General features: G+C 38.3%; 1 protein-coding gene across 1 annotated transcript; it reads right to left on the bottom strand.

Moving 5' to 3' along the window:
- Positions 1–7,355: 7,355 nt before the first annotated feature.
- On the bottom strand, positions 7,356–9,281 carry LOC131826405 (IST1 homolog). The gene has a single exon (XM_059165634.1). It carries the CDS (start codon positions 9,185–9,187, stop codon positions 8,180–8,182), a length of 1,008 nt encoding a protein of 335 aa, XP_059021617.1. The 5' UTR covers positions 9,188–9,281; the 3' UTR covers positions 7,356–8,179.
- Between the last annotated feature and the right edge of the window lie 5,178 nt (positions 9,282–14,459).

The raw sequence follows: 14,459 nt of genomic DNA on the forward strand, positions 1-14,459 counted from the left end.
TGGGAGGTTGGGGTACCAGGTGGTGGGTATTATAGAGGGCACGGATTGCATGGAGCAATGGGCGTGATGAAAAAATAATGAATACTATTACGCCAAAAATAAATAAAAAATAATTTAAAAAAAAAAAAAAACAGCCAGGGTTCACTCATCGCCTTTGCTTAGGTTTTTCTAGAAAGAGCACCAGGAGAGACATTTCATCAGCATTTGCAAATTTGTGAAGGACTAAGGTGTTCATCAGATATGATCTTAGCAAATTTACACATGTAATTCTCAGCTGCTTCATGATCAACAGAAGCTTTGTCACCACAGATTTTCAAATATCTTACACTAAGTTTCTGCAACCAACTCCCTGAATATTCACACTTCCTTGTTTACTTCTTTGTGTGTTAGCCTGGCTGGTTTCATGATCAGTAAGCAAGTCAGTGGCATACATTCACTTTACTCGTTCCAAATCTGATAAATCCAAAATCAAAATCTTCAGTTATTGACTAATGCAATGTTTCACTCACTTTCCTTTAGCTCTTATTTTTTGTTGTTACCATAAAATATCAACACATTGTCTTTATATTTCACTTTTATATGTGGAGGTGGTTCCCATTACTGTATGCTTTGATAAGACATCTCACAGACATACTGTCCCATTTAACCTTTCTCCTTGTACTCTCTGATCTTAAGCTTCACTATTGAGTAAATTTTTAACTTAAACACTGTACTTGTTCCTTTATTTCTAAAATCCTCCTTCAAGGGGTGCTTGGGTAGCTTAATCATTAAGTGTCTGCCGTTGGCTCAGGTCATGGTCTTGGGTCCTGGGATCGAGCCACACATTGGGCTTCCTGCTTGACAGGAAGCCTGCTTCTCCCTTTCCCACTCCTCCTGCTTGTGTTCCCTCACTTGCTGTCTCTCTCTCTGCCAAATAAATAAATAAAATCTTTAAAAAATAATTAAAAATAAATGAAATGAAATAAATCCTCCTTCAAGAAAAATTTGCTGTTTAGTGCAAAGAATGTAGTTAAGTGGCAGCCTTTGTCTATAATATATTAGGATTTGTTTCAGCTTTTGAGCCGCTTCCATGTTCTTCCTAGCGAGCTCCCAGCCAGTGACTAAGCACAGCAGTAACAATAGGGTCTGACCATCCCTGCCCATTTGCCCAGAGTGCCTGCTGATCTGACTAAGACTTTGTCAGGTCTGCATCATGACCTGAGGTTCTTCTTACCCAGTCCTGCTTCCATACCCTCTTCATTTCTTAGAAGAAAGACCTACATGGCAATCCTTCCCAGCCCAGTCCTGTTTCCATTCCCTTGCATCTCCCATAAGCATTATGCTCTAATAAACCACTTGTATTCCTCACTCCATCTCACGGCCTGCTTCCAGGAAGACCCAACAGACACACTGGCAACAGACACACCAGATAGCTGGTAGTTACCTGGCTATCGTATTAGTGGACCAGGTCATCCTGTATTACATGGATGGACTCTAAATCTCATGACAATTGACTTTGTTAGAGACAGAAGAGAAAACATAGATGCAGAGAAGACCATGTGAAGATAGGGCAGACATTGGAGTGATGTAGCCACAAGCTGAGGAACAATAGAAGATTAAGAAAACATAACCATTCAGTGATCAAATATTAAGTATCTACAATATGACATATAGATAATCAAGAGAAAGCAGGATGATACCCAGGTCCAAATCTTGCAAACTTACAAACATGCAAATGCCTGTGCGGGCACACAAACACAACATTTACACATACAAGTACCTACTACATTTTGTAGTGCATGCACACACACACACACCATTTACACATACAAGTACCTACCACATTTTGAGCACCTCTGTGTGTCAAGTACTTTGTTAGTCCTCTTATACATTTTACTTATACATAAACTTTAAATATATCCCAGAATGTGAGGATTTTTCTAAGTTTTGAAGTTTATTTATATGAAGATATGTATGATGATGTATGAAGTAAAGATTTCAGGGCAAGATTTCAAGTGAAATGAGATCAACAGGATAGGAAGACTTTGTGTCTGCTGTAAAATAAGGGTAATATTTCTTATATATTAAATTTCTTAAATATTAAATTATTTCTTAAATATTTCTTAAAAGACAGCAGACTAAATTCAGGTCTACAATATAGTGATTCATCAGTTCTATATATTCATTACTCAGTATTCATCATAGTAAGGGTACTGCTAATTCCCTTCACTATTTTGCCTATACCCCCACCTACTTTCCCTCTGGTAAATACCATTTTGTTGTCTGTAATTAAGAGTCTGGGGGGTTTGTCTGTTAGTTTGTCTCTTTTTTCCTTTGTCTGTTTGTTTGTTTTTTAAAATCCCATAATGAGGAAATTCCATTTTTCTTTCTCTGGCTGATTTATTTCCCTCAGCATTATATCCTCTAGATCCGTCCATGACACATGTTAATATTTTATAAGCGGTTTCTTAACTTTGGAAGGAATCCTTTGGGAAGGGAGCCATGGAATGTGCTAAAGAAACATCTATCTGGGGAAAAAAAGGGAACAGACTAGACATTTGGGGCTTAGGCAAGGACACGGAGAATAATAGCAAAACATAGGCTCTCCATTGGCCAGCTACAAATAATGACCTAAAAAAATAAGGTCCCTGGAAGCTATACTTTATTGGCAAAAATCCAATCAAATAAAAAAATGATAATATCTCTTAATGAACTGCTGTGTGTTTATATCATTTCAAAATACTTTTAATAATATATATATTTGCATTTAATAAATTAAGTTGACTTAGTGGATAGCCCTGTTTTGCCTTTTGTTATGGGACTGACCCTTATTTCTAGTTATATCCTTCTTCAGGCCTCTGATATGTCTCTTTTGAAGATCTCTTAAACATGTTTTACCTCTGCCCCCTCTAAGAAACCTACTTAAAACTGTAAATGGATGAAAAGCAACCAAACAAAACAAATCATGGACATGCAAGGAAAGATAACATGGGATAATAGCAACAATATTTGGAAGCTAGAAAGAAAGATGAGTGATAATATTTATAGCAGACTTGAAAAAGCTAAATCCCTAAAACCAATAGCAGAGTAAAACCAAGAAGTTACCTTTTCCTTCCTTAGAACCTTTGGAGGATTTAGGGATTAGTTATAGCAAGTACCTTCGAAAGTGAGTCCAAAAAAGGAAGATCAGTTAAGAGTCTATTTATAAAGTAGCTAAGCACTCAGACTCCCACCTTTACTTCTTATAGTTGTATAAACTCTCCATTTCTAGCCAATAGAATGCAAAAGTCCTATTCTTAGGAAATAATAAATCAGAGGGTTATCTTTATATACCATGCCTAGACATAAGGCTTGGATTTCATACTAAAAATAGGGATAAATTCCTCTGTTAGAGATATCTGTAATGAGGAGACTACCAAATAATCAGAAATAATTTTGCAGCAAACACATCAGAATATATACAGCCAGATGAGTATTTTTGCCCACGATGTATACACCTTGTGAAGCCATACACTTCATACAACAAGCTCTAAGTTTGGAGAAAATTAAGTGTAAGCCATATTTCTTTGTTTTGTTTTGTTTTTCTTTATCCACTTTGATGGTAGACTTTATTATAAGAAACAACAATAGTTCTTCAGCAAATAAAGTTATCAATCACAGCTGATAGTGATACTTTGGTTTATAAATATCCAAATACAATGTAAAGTAGCCATTTTTTTTTGTTTGGCTCATAAACAACTCAAAAGGATTTCAAGTAAAAGGTCCTAAAAATATATATATGGATATATATGCTGAGATTCTGGCTCAAGATGATAGACCGAAGCCACTGGCTTGACAGCTTTCAACAGAATGACCATAAAGGAATAAAACAACATAATCCATAAGAACAACAACCAAAAAATTAAGAATGAATTTATCACAGGACAAGAAAATGGGAACATATTCATCCCAGGGTAAGAGGTTTCCATCTTCTGAAAGATGGAAAGCAGATGGCATAGTGCTGGCTTTCATGAAACTGAAGGAGCTACAGCCTGGAATGTGTATGGAAATGGCTGCCCTGAAATCTGGGAACAATATTCTGATATAACATTACAGAAGTCCTAGACATAGGACCAAAGTTAGTCCTGTGAACTGAGGCTGAAAAGAGGGGACTGCATATCCATTTATGGAACAATTAACCACACTCCTTAGGATCTGTACTCAGAAGAAGAAGCAGCCATACTTTTTACTCTTAGGCAAAACAGTAAGATAAGATAAAGAGACTGGGAATGACAAGAACTTCTGAGAATTTTACAGATGGGACAACCTCTGGAGGCGGATGGTACAACTGGAGAAGCAACAACATGGGTACTAGGATCCCCAGCCTCAGAAAAATGTATCTTGTGTCCATGGAAACAATGTTGTGTAATTCAAGGGACAATGTGGCTTGGAAAGTGGACATTAGTGGGCATTAGAATGTGGCCCAAAGACTGGGGCAGCCTTCCCAGTGGTTTTCTTTCTTCTTAAGACCCCTAGGTCCTCTAGGTAACCCTGGAGTTAAGGAAAGCTCCAGTAATGACTGTGATTGAATTCACCAGCAGCCAAAACAGGCAGAGGCTTGAATTTAGATTTAATACAATTTCAAGAAAAATAAATATTGACTATGGATTTTTAAGGCTAAAACCAAAAATACCTATACAGAAATATGCTTTAGCTAGTAAGTTTGTTTTTATAAAATATGAGTTAAATATGATTAAAAAGTATTGACTGTGTAATATATGAATAAATACAAAAAGAACCATAAACAAATACTGTACTGTAGTTAGTAGGTCCATTTTTCACAAGGATATCATTGGTAATTTTGAAACGACTTATGTATATTCTAGGATTAAGCAAATAAGTTAATATATCATAGATAATGAAAGCCAGGTTCACTGCTGGAAAAAGAAATTATGAATAGGGAAAAGGAAGAGACTAGCATGAACCCTGTGGTGTTGAATTGAATTGGATGAATCACTACAAACTCATGATTTTTAAATATATGCACACAGGTAGATGAAGACATAGATATAAGTCTGTCCACTGAGAATATTAGAGCAATGATGCCCTAAACTAGTGAGAGACTTTTGATTTCCAAATGTCATTCTCCAAGCCTTGGAGAAATGATTCAAGGGTCCAGAGCAGGGAAAGTACAAGATGGGGCTGGAATAATTTGTGGGGAGGAAAAGGAAGAAAGTGCTCAAAAAAATGACAGTGACAATAAAAAATGCCAAGAAGCCAAATTGATGGGAATCCAAATGGACAAATCTGGGACATTTTGGGGATTAAATACACAATGATAGAATAGATTATATTCCCTAGAACAAAGTAAAAATCCATAAGTACATAGTGACATAAATAATGGCATACATAAATAAAACAGGGGAGGAAAACATTTTCCTTACAGTAGCAATCCAACTAATAAATGTAGAAGAAATAAAGGAAGTAGAAAATCAGCATGTAGCAAGGACCACAGTAACAATTATTTTCAACCAGGATCATCTAAAAATATGAAAAGTAAGTATGTGAAAAGATGGCAGGAAATAAGATAGCAATATAGTCTTATATTACTTCCCAGCAAGATACTCATTAATTATAAAAAGAAAATATTTACCAAATAGTGGAGAAACCTGACAATCACCACCTTAACAAAGTGATCAAAGTTAAGATTATGGAAACAAATTGACAACATTTGACTCATGGTTCAATGCAATGAGAAAGTCATATTACCACCTGTGCACAATTTTTGACAAAAAAAATGCATAAGATGAATTTACTCATAAAGAAATATCAGACAAATCATATCTACAAAAAGAATTGGACAATACTCTTCAAAAGTGTAAGGTCCTAAAAGAAAAAGAAAAACTCAGACAATGTCACAACTAAATGCTTTGTGTGATCCTAAATTCAACGTTGGACTAGGTAAAGGTTATTAGTGAGAATATTTTTGAGATTTGCACAAGATCTGTATTACTTTTAATACTGTATCTGATAATCCCCTGGTTTTGGTCATTGTACTTTGCTATGTAACATGATGACATTTTTTTTTAATAGGACTTATGAGACTAAGTTTATCAGACTTCTTGGTACTACTTTTGTTGTGTTCTGTTATTCTGATGTTTCAAGCCGAAAATAAAAATTAAAAATAAATCATCATGGAAAAATAAACTGTAGTACATCCAGACAGTGCATTGTTATTCAGTGCTAAAAAGTAAAGATCTGTCAAGCCACAAAAAGACATGGAGGAAACTAAAAGCCATACTACTAAGTGAAAGAAGCCAATCTGAAAAGGCCACAAACTGTATGATCCAACTATATGACATTCTGGAATAGGTGAGACTATGGAGACATATAAAAGATCAGTAGCTGCCAGGGCTCAGAGGGGAGGTAAATAGATGGAGTAAAGGGGATTTTTAGGACAATGAAACTATTCTATAATAATGTATATGTGTCATTACACATTTGTCAAAACCCACAGAATGTACAATATTAAGAGTGATTGCTAATGTAAACTATGGACTTTAGTTGTTTATAATGTGTTACCTTAGGCTTATCACTTATAACTAATGTACCACTCTGGAGGGGCATGTTGATAATAGGGGAGTCTGGCATGTGTGGGGGCAAGGAATGTATATGAAAATCTTTGTAATTCCCACTCAATTTTGCTGTAATCTAAAACTGCTCTAAAAATCGTCTACCAAAGATTAAAATAAAATAAACATATAAATAAAATTTTTTTTGAATTTTTAACTTTATTATCAGCTACTGAGCTATGAGATACAAACCAATCAAAAACATTAAAGTTGGCTGAAACAAGTGTGTACATTTACACTACACAGAAGCCAGCATCTTGTCTTCTGATCCCAGAGCCATCCCTCTCGGGAAGGATGGCTGCAGCTAGTGGGTAAAGGAACATGTTAAGTTACAATACTAAAGAGTCTCATCCACCTAGGAAAACAGTCAACAGCCACATTTTTTATGGGCATCAAAAACTTTTCTGAAATCAGTTTTTAAAGGTTTTCTTTTTTTTTTTTTTTTTTTTTTTTTTTTTTTTTTTAAAGATTTTATTTATTTATTTATTTGACAGAGAGAAATCACAAGTAGATGGAGAGGCAGGCAGAGAGAGAGAGGGAAGCAGGCTCCCCGCTGAGCAGAGAGCCCGATGCGGGACTCGATCCCAGGACCCTGAGATCATGACCTGAGCCGAAGGCAGCGGCTTAACCCACTGAGCCACCCAGGCGCCCATTTTTTAAAGGTTTTCTTAATCATAAAGTTTTCAAATGAAAACAGGAACCCCTCTTCTCCTGTAGGCATTCCAGCTCACTACCCAAGAGATTTGAGTACTTCATTAAGGCAACTGGAAGCCCACCTTAGGCTTGAATGGTGACTCTGCCCGGTATGTGACTTGTCCTTCGTTTGCCAGTAAATGCAATCCAACAGAACATGTTATGGGGAAAAACAGGAATTTATGCAGTGCTGCCCTCTGGTAAAAGGGGAACACAGCACTCAAAGCAAAAGGCCACGGAGGGCTCCCTGAGAATCCAGTAGAACTAAGAGCTCTCCACTTTCCAAATTAACTTTGCAACTGGATCCAGGTAGGACAGTGCCTGGCAGCAAGGAGTAGTGTATATGCCAATGAGAGGACCCAGCTTCTGGGAACTATTACAGTGGCGTCCAGAGTCAGTCTCTCCCATTCATAGCATACCTTTGCTTTGATTCTTGCTCACCACAAATCCCTCTGTACAGAGGGGTTTGTTTCTAAGTCCAAAACTTCAGCACCAAGCTGAGAGACTTCATAAAATATTCTTCTCTGTGTCCAGCCATCTTTGGCAGCTCTCCTCATAATGCTTTCACCTTCTCACTCCCCTGTGGAGGGACACAGAAGCCAGAGTCTTCTCTGTGATGGGAGAAGGTGACGGGAGAAGCTGGGCTCACACTCATGGGAGCTGGACAAAACCAGCGGCCCAGAGTCCGATGCTCTGGCCCCATAGTCTCTAATCATTAGTCTCTTAGGAGCAGGAGAGAACTGGAAAGCAGCAGAATTTAGAGCAGGAAGAGAGCCCAGAGGAAGAATGTACTCAGTGATGGTTAAGAGATGAATAAGAATTTCATGGAGATTGTTACAAGGAGAAACAGCTCAGCCTCAAATCTCAAAGCCTGCAGGTTGCCTGGTTTAAGAGACCTAGGTTTTCTTTTTCAACTCTTCAAATCTCCGGGACAGATCATCAAAGTCAATGTCCTCAGATGCTGAGGTGTTGGCACCAGCAGACGCAGTTGGTAGTGTGTCTGGTACAGATGGCAACTCCGGTAGTACAAAGTTGTCGTAGGTATCCATGGGTCGGGAAGGGGGCTTTGCAGAGGCTTCTGGCTTGGGCCCAGGACCAACAATCTGTGCAGAAGAGACATTCTTATCAGCGTTTATGTCATCAACTGGTCCCTTTGGCAGTGGGTAGGAGAAAGGAGTACTTGGAGAGGGCATGGGCATAGGCATGGGCATAGGCACTGGTACTGTTCCATCAGGTCCACCAATTGGTGCTGTGAAACCACCCCCTCCTCCTCTTCCAGGGCCCCCTTTCTTCACATCATCTGTGAATCCAACATCAATAAGATCTGTCTCTACCCCAGGAGGAGCTTCTGCCATGACCACAGAGTCAGGCTCATAGGGCACATTGTAGTTATTGGCAATTTCAATCAGGTATCTCTGCACCAGGATTTTAGGTGGGGCTTCCACACTCAGTTTGTGCATCAGCCTGTCATTCACAGTTCCAATCTGATTGGTCCTACATAGCTTGCCATATTCCTTGCTATACTTGGCACAGAGCTGATCAGCAACTATTTTCAACTCAGCCACTTCTGACTGGAGCCCAGGAGCAGCCCATATCAGCGTAGACACGGATTCAGCCAGACCAGAGTCTAGTTCCTTCATAGATTGGATGAGGCCAAACCAAGCCAGCAGCAGATCACAATACAGCTCCAGAATCTCCATGGCCTCCACAAGGTAGTCTTCTCGGATAATGTGCTCCACTCGAATCCGAGCTCGTTCATCTTTCCCAGCAGCCAGATAGTCAGCAATCTCTTTCCTCGCTTTCTGGGCCAGTTCCGTTTTTTTTTTCTCCAACAGTTTAAGACGGTTTATGACTAATGTCAAATTGACTCGTAAACGCTCAGCTTTAAATCCAGAGCCCAGCATGCTGTGCTGTTCCTCCTGCCTGAATCCAGGTATGAAAACGGCTGAGAGGAACCTGGCACTTAAAGCTCGGCATCCAAAATGGCGGCTCGCTCAGCCTCGGTGATAAATAAAATATTTTTTTAAAAATTTAACTAGTAATGGATGTTAACACTAGTGGGAAAGAGTTTGATAAGGAAGAGTGTATCTACATAGTTTCAAAGTATCTACCACAAATTATTTATTAATTACAAGGAAAACGTTGAATCTCTACAGTGTAGAAAGCCCAGCAATCAGACATTGCAAATATTGAGAAAAAATGTTATTTCTGATAGATGCATCAAAGACATATAGTGTATTATCATTATTTTCAAAGGTACAATTCAGTGATTCACTGAAACTATCAATTCACTCTCAAGATGCAATCCAAGCACGAGGGAGGAGCAAGATAGCAGAGTAAAAGGTGACCTAATATCATCAGGTCCCATGAGTTCACCGAGATAGTTATCAAGTCATTCTGAACACCTGCAAACTCAAAAGGTGATAGAAGAGAAGAGCAGCAATTGTAGGAACAGAAAAGCAACCACTTTCTGGAAGGTAGGACATGTGGAGAAATGACTCTTAGGCAACAAATGGGAAGATAGATCATGGGGGGAGGGACTGGGTCCTGGGAAGTGACAGAGCAGTGGGGCACAAAATCAACATTCAGAAGGTTTCTCCACTGAGGGACGTCACTCCAGAGGCTAACCAAGGGATGGAGCCCTCACAGGGACATTGTGGTCTCAGGACCCGTGGGGTCACAAAAAGACTGGGGGTGTCTGAGTGTGGCAGAGCTCCCAGGTAGTGGAGCAGGGAAACCAGCTGCAGAGATGGAGCCAAGAAGAAGGCTCTCGGTTCTGGGTTACCGTAAACTGTGATCCGCTACATTTGGGCCAGTATTCTTCCAACAGAGACCCCACAAGCAGCAGATCCAGGGAGATCCCCCTCCTTTTTCCTACAGGAAGAGCAGTGTGGGAACATGACAAGAATCTGCTGGGTTTGGTGACTCCGAACGGGGCTGGGCATCAGAGATAGAGACACTTGGTCATAGGCCTGGAGAGCTCCAAGTGCAGCCGAAGACCAGGGAGATGGGAGGGATTGATTGCTTTGCTCTGAGGCTACACTAAGGAGTGGGGCCCTGATCACTCAGCTCCTCTGGGCCAGAGATTAGGAGGCCTCCATCATCATTCCTGTCCTCCAAAGCTCTACAGAAAGCATTCAGGGAATAAAAGCTCCTGAGACTGAAAATGCACAGATTACTAGGCCTGGCAAGGGCGGTGCAAATCCACCTCAAGCAAAGAAACTTGAAAATTATGGCAACAGGCCCCTCCCCCAGAGGATTAGCAAGAACATCCAGCCAAGATCAACTTCACTGACCAATGAGAACTGCGCAACTCCAGAGCTAGGGAAAAGCAATATATAGAATTCAAGGTTTTTTCCATGATCTTTTAGTCTTTCAAAGTTAAGTTTTTTCAATGTCATTTTTTAAATCTTATCCTATTTTTTTCCTCTTTCTTATTTTAACATTTTTAACTATTTTATCTTGTCAGTACCTTTTTAAAAATATTTTAAAATTTTCATTGTTATAATCATATTTTATCACTGTATTTAACTTTATTTTTTGTATACATATAGGTTTTCTTTTTCTTTAAAATTTTGGAATAGAACTTCTTCTTTTTTTTAAGATTTTATGTATTTATTTGACAGAAAGAGAAAGATCACAAGTAGGCAGAGAAGGAGAGGGAAGCAGACTCCCTGCCGAGCAGAGAGCCCAATGTGGGGCTTGATCTCAAGACCCTGAGATCATGACCTGAACCAAAGGGAGAGGCTTAACCCGCTGAGCCACCCAGGTGCCCCAGGATACAATTTCTTCTAATAGATCAAAATATACCCTAACTCTAGTAAATGGCTCTGTTCTAGTCACCAGCTTGATCACATTATTTCTTCTTTTTTTTTTCTTTTCTTTTTTCAACCAACTTCTTATCTTATCAATTCCTTTTTTAGAATCTTTTTCAATTTTCATCTTTACAGTCATATTCCACCCCTTCATTGCATTTACCCTTATTTTTGTATATATACAAGTTTTTCTGTCTTTAAAATTTTGGGAGGTAGTTTCTTCTAACAGACCATAATACACCCAAAATCAAATGTGTGGCTCTGTTCTATTTACCAGATATCTATATATATATTTCTTCCCTCTTCTACTCCCCCTGGTTTCAGGTCTCTTCTGATTTGGTCAGTGTATATTTTTCTGGAGTCATTGCTACCCTTTTAGTACTTTGTTCTCTCATTCATCTATTTTTATATAGATAAAATGACAAGGCAGAAAATTTCACCTTAAAAAAAAGAACAAGAGGCAGTACTGATGGCTAGGGACATAATCAATATGTCAGAACTAGAGGTCAGAATGAAGATTATCAAGGTGCTAGCTGGGCTTAAAAAAGCATGGAAGATATTAGAGAATTGATTTCTGGAGGAATGAAATCCCTTTCTGGAGAAATAAGGGAATTAAAACTTAACCAAGTGGAAATCAAAAAAGCTAATAATGAGGTGCAATAAAAAATGGAGGCTCTTTCTACTAGGATAAATGACACAGAAGAGAGAATTAGTGGTATAGAATACCAAATGATGGAGAAGGAAGAAGCTGAGCAAAAGAGAGACAAACAACTACTGGACCACAAGGGAGAATTTGAGAGATAAGTGATACCATAAGATGAAACAATAATAGAATAATTGGGATCCCAGAAGAAGAAGAAAGAGAGAGGGGACAGAAGGTATATCGAAGCAAATTATAGCAGAGAATTTCCCTAATTTGGAGAAGGGAACAAGCATCAAAATCCAGAAGGCACAGAGAAGCCCCCACAAAATCAATAAAACTAGCTCCATACCCCATCATCTAATAGTAAAACTTAAAAGTCTCAGTGACAAAGAGAAAATCCTATAACCAGCTTGGAAAAAGATACATTCATAGAAATATTATATCGGCAACACACCTCTCTGCAGGGACCTGGCAGACCAGAATAAACTGGCATGATATATTCAGAGCACTAAACGAGAAAAATATGCAAGAATACTATATCTAGCTAGGCTGTCATTGAAAACAGGAGAGATAAAAAGCTTCCAGGACAAACAAACGTAATGTTTGCAAACACCAAGTCAGCCCTACAGGAAATATAGAAAGGGGTCCTCTAAGCAAAGAGAGAGCCTAAAAGTAACAGAGAGACAAACAAAAAGGAACAGAGATAATATACAGCAACTTTAGCCTTACAGGCAACACACTACAGGCAATAAATTCCTATCTTTCAATAGTTAACCTGAATGTAAATGGCTAAATGTCCCAATCAAAAGACACAGGGTATCAAAATGGATTAAAAAAAGCAAGACCCATTGATATGTTGTCTACAAGAAACTCATTTAAGACCCAAAGACACCTCCAGATTGAAAGTGAGTGGATGGAAAACAATTTACCATGCTACTGGACATCACATCAAAAGGAAGCTGGGGTGGCAATCCTCATATCAGATAAATTAGATTTTAATCCAAAGACCATAATAAGAGATGAAGAAGGACACTATATCATACTTAAAGGGTCTGTCCAACAAGAAGATCTAATAATTTTAAATATCTATGCCCGTAATATGGGAGCAGCCAATTCTATAAACCAATAACAAAATCAAAAGAAACACATTAACAATAATACAATAATAGTAGGGGACGTTAACACCCGCCCCCTCACTGAAATGGACAGATTATCTAAGCAAAAGATCAACAAGGAAATAAAAACTTTAAATGACACACTGAATCAGATGGACATCACAGATATATTCAGAACATTCCATCCCAAAGCAACAGAATACACATTCTTCTCTAGTGCACATGGAACATTCTCTAGAATAGATCACATCCTGGGTCACAAATCACATCTCAACTGGTACCAAAAGATTGGGATTCCCTGCATATTTTCAGACCACAATACTTTGAAACTAGAACTCATCACAAGAGGAAAGTCAGAAAGAATTCAAATACATGGAGACTAAAGTACACCTACTAAAGAATGAATAGGTCAACCAGGAAATTAAAGAGAATTTTAAAATTTCATGGAAACAAATGAAAATGAAAACACAACTGTTCCAAATGTTTGGGACACAGCAAAGGCCGTCCTGAGAGGAAAGTTTATATAGCAATACAAGCCTTTCACAAGAAACAAGAAAGGTCTCAAGTACACAACCTAACCCTTCACCTAAAGGAGCTGGAGAAAGAACAGCAAAGAAAGCCTAAACCCAGCAGGAGAAGAGAAATAATAACAATCAAAACAGAAATCATTGAAATAGAAACCAAAAGAACAGTAGAACAAATCAATGAAACTAGGAGCTAGTTCTTTGAAAGCATTAATAAAATTGATAAACCCCTGGTCAGACTTATCAAAAAGAAAAGAGAAAGGACCCACATTAATAAAATCATGAATGAAAGAGGAACCATCACAACCAACACCAAAGAATTACAAACAATTACAAAAACACATTATAAGCAGCAAATTTGGCAATCTGGAAGAAATGGATGCATTCCTACAGTCATATAAACTACAAAACTGATCCAGGAAGAAATAGAAAACCAGAACAGACCCAGAACCAATAAAGAGATTGAAGCAGTCATCAAAAATCTCCCAACAAACAAGAGCCCAGGGCCAGACGGCTTCCCAGGGGGATTTTACCAAACATTTAAAGAAGAATTAATACCTATTCTCCTAAAACTGTTCCAAAAAATAGAAATGGAATGAAAACTTCCAGACTCGTTTTATGAAGCCAGCATTATTTTGGTCTCAAAGCCAGACAAAGACCCCATCAAGAAGGAGAATTACAGACCAATATTCTTGATGAGCACAGATGCAAAAATTCTCACCAAAATACTAGCCAATGGGATCCAACAGTACATTAAAAGGATTATTCACCACCACCAAGTGGAATTTATTCCTGGGCTGCAAGGTTGGTTCAACATCTGCAAATCAATTGATGTGATACAATACATTAATAAAAGAAAGAACAAGAACCATATGATACTCTTAGTAGATGCTGAAAAAGCATTTGACAAAGTACTTAACTTATATAGTTAAGTATAGTTTTGATCAAAACTCTTCACAGTGTAGGGATAGAGGATACATACCTCAATATCATCAAAGCCATCTATGAAAAACCCACAGTGAATATCATCCTCAATGGGGAAAAACTGACAGCTTTTCCCCTAAGATCATGAGCATGGC

This window comes from Mustela lutreola, chromosome 3, assembly GCF_030435805.1.
Source record: "Mustela lutreola isolate mMusLut2 chromosome 3, mMusLut2.pri, whole genome shotgun sequence".
Classification (NCBI taxonomy): domain Eukaryota; kingdom Metazoa; phylum Chordata; class Mammalia; order Carnivora; family Mustelidae; genus Mustela; species Mustela lutreola.

Bases quoted from the DNA above. Each gene is read 5' to 3' on its own strand.
- LOC131826405 (XM_059165634.1), bottom strand. From the start codon at position 9,187: ATGCTGGGCTCTGGATTTAAAGCTGAGCGTTTACGAGTCAATTTGACA.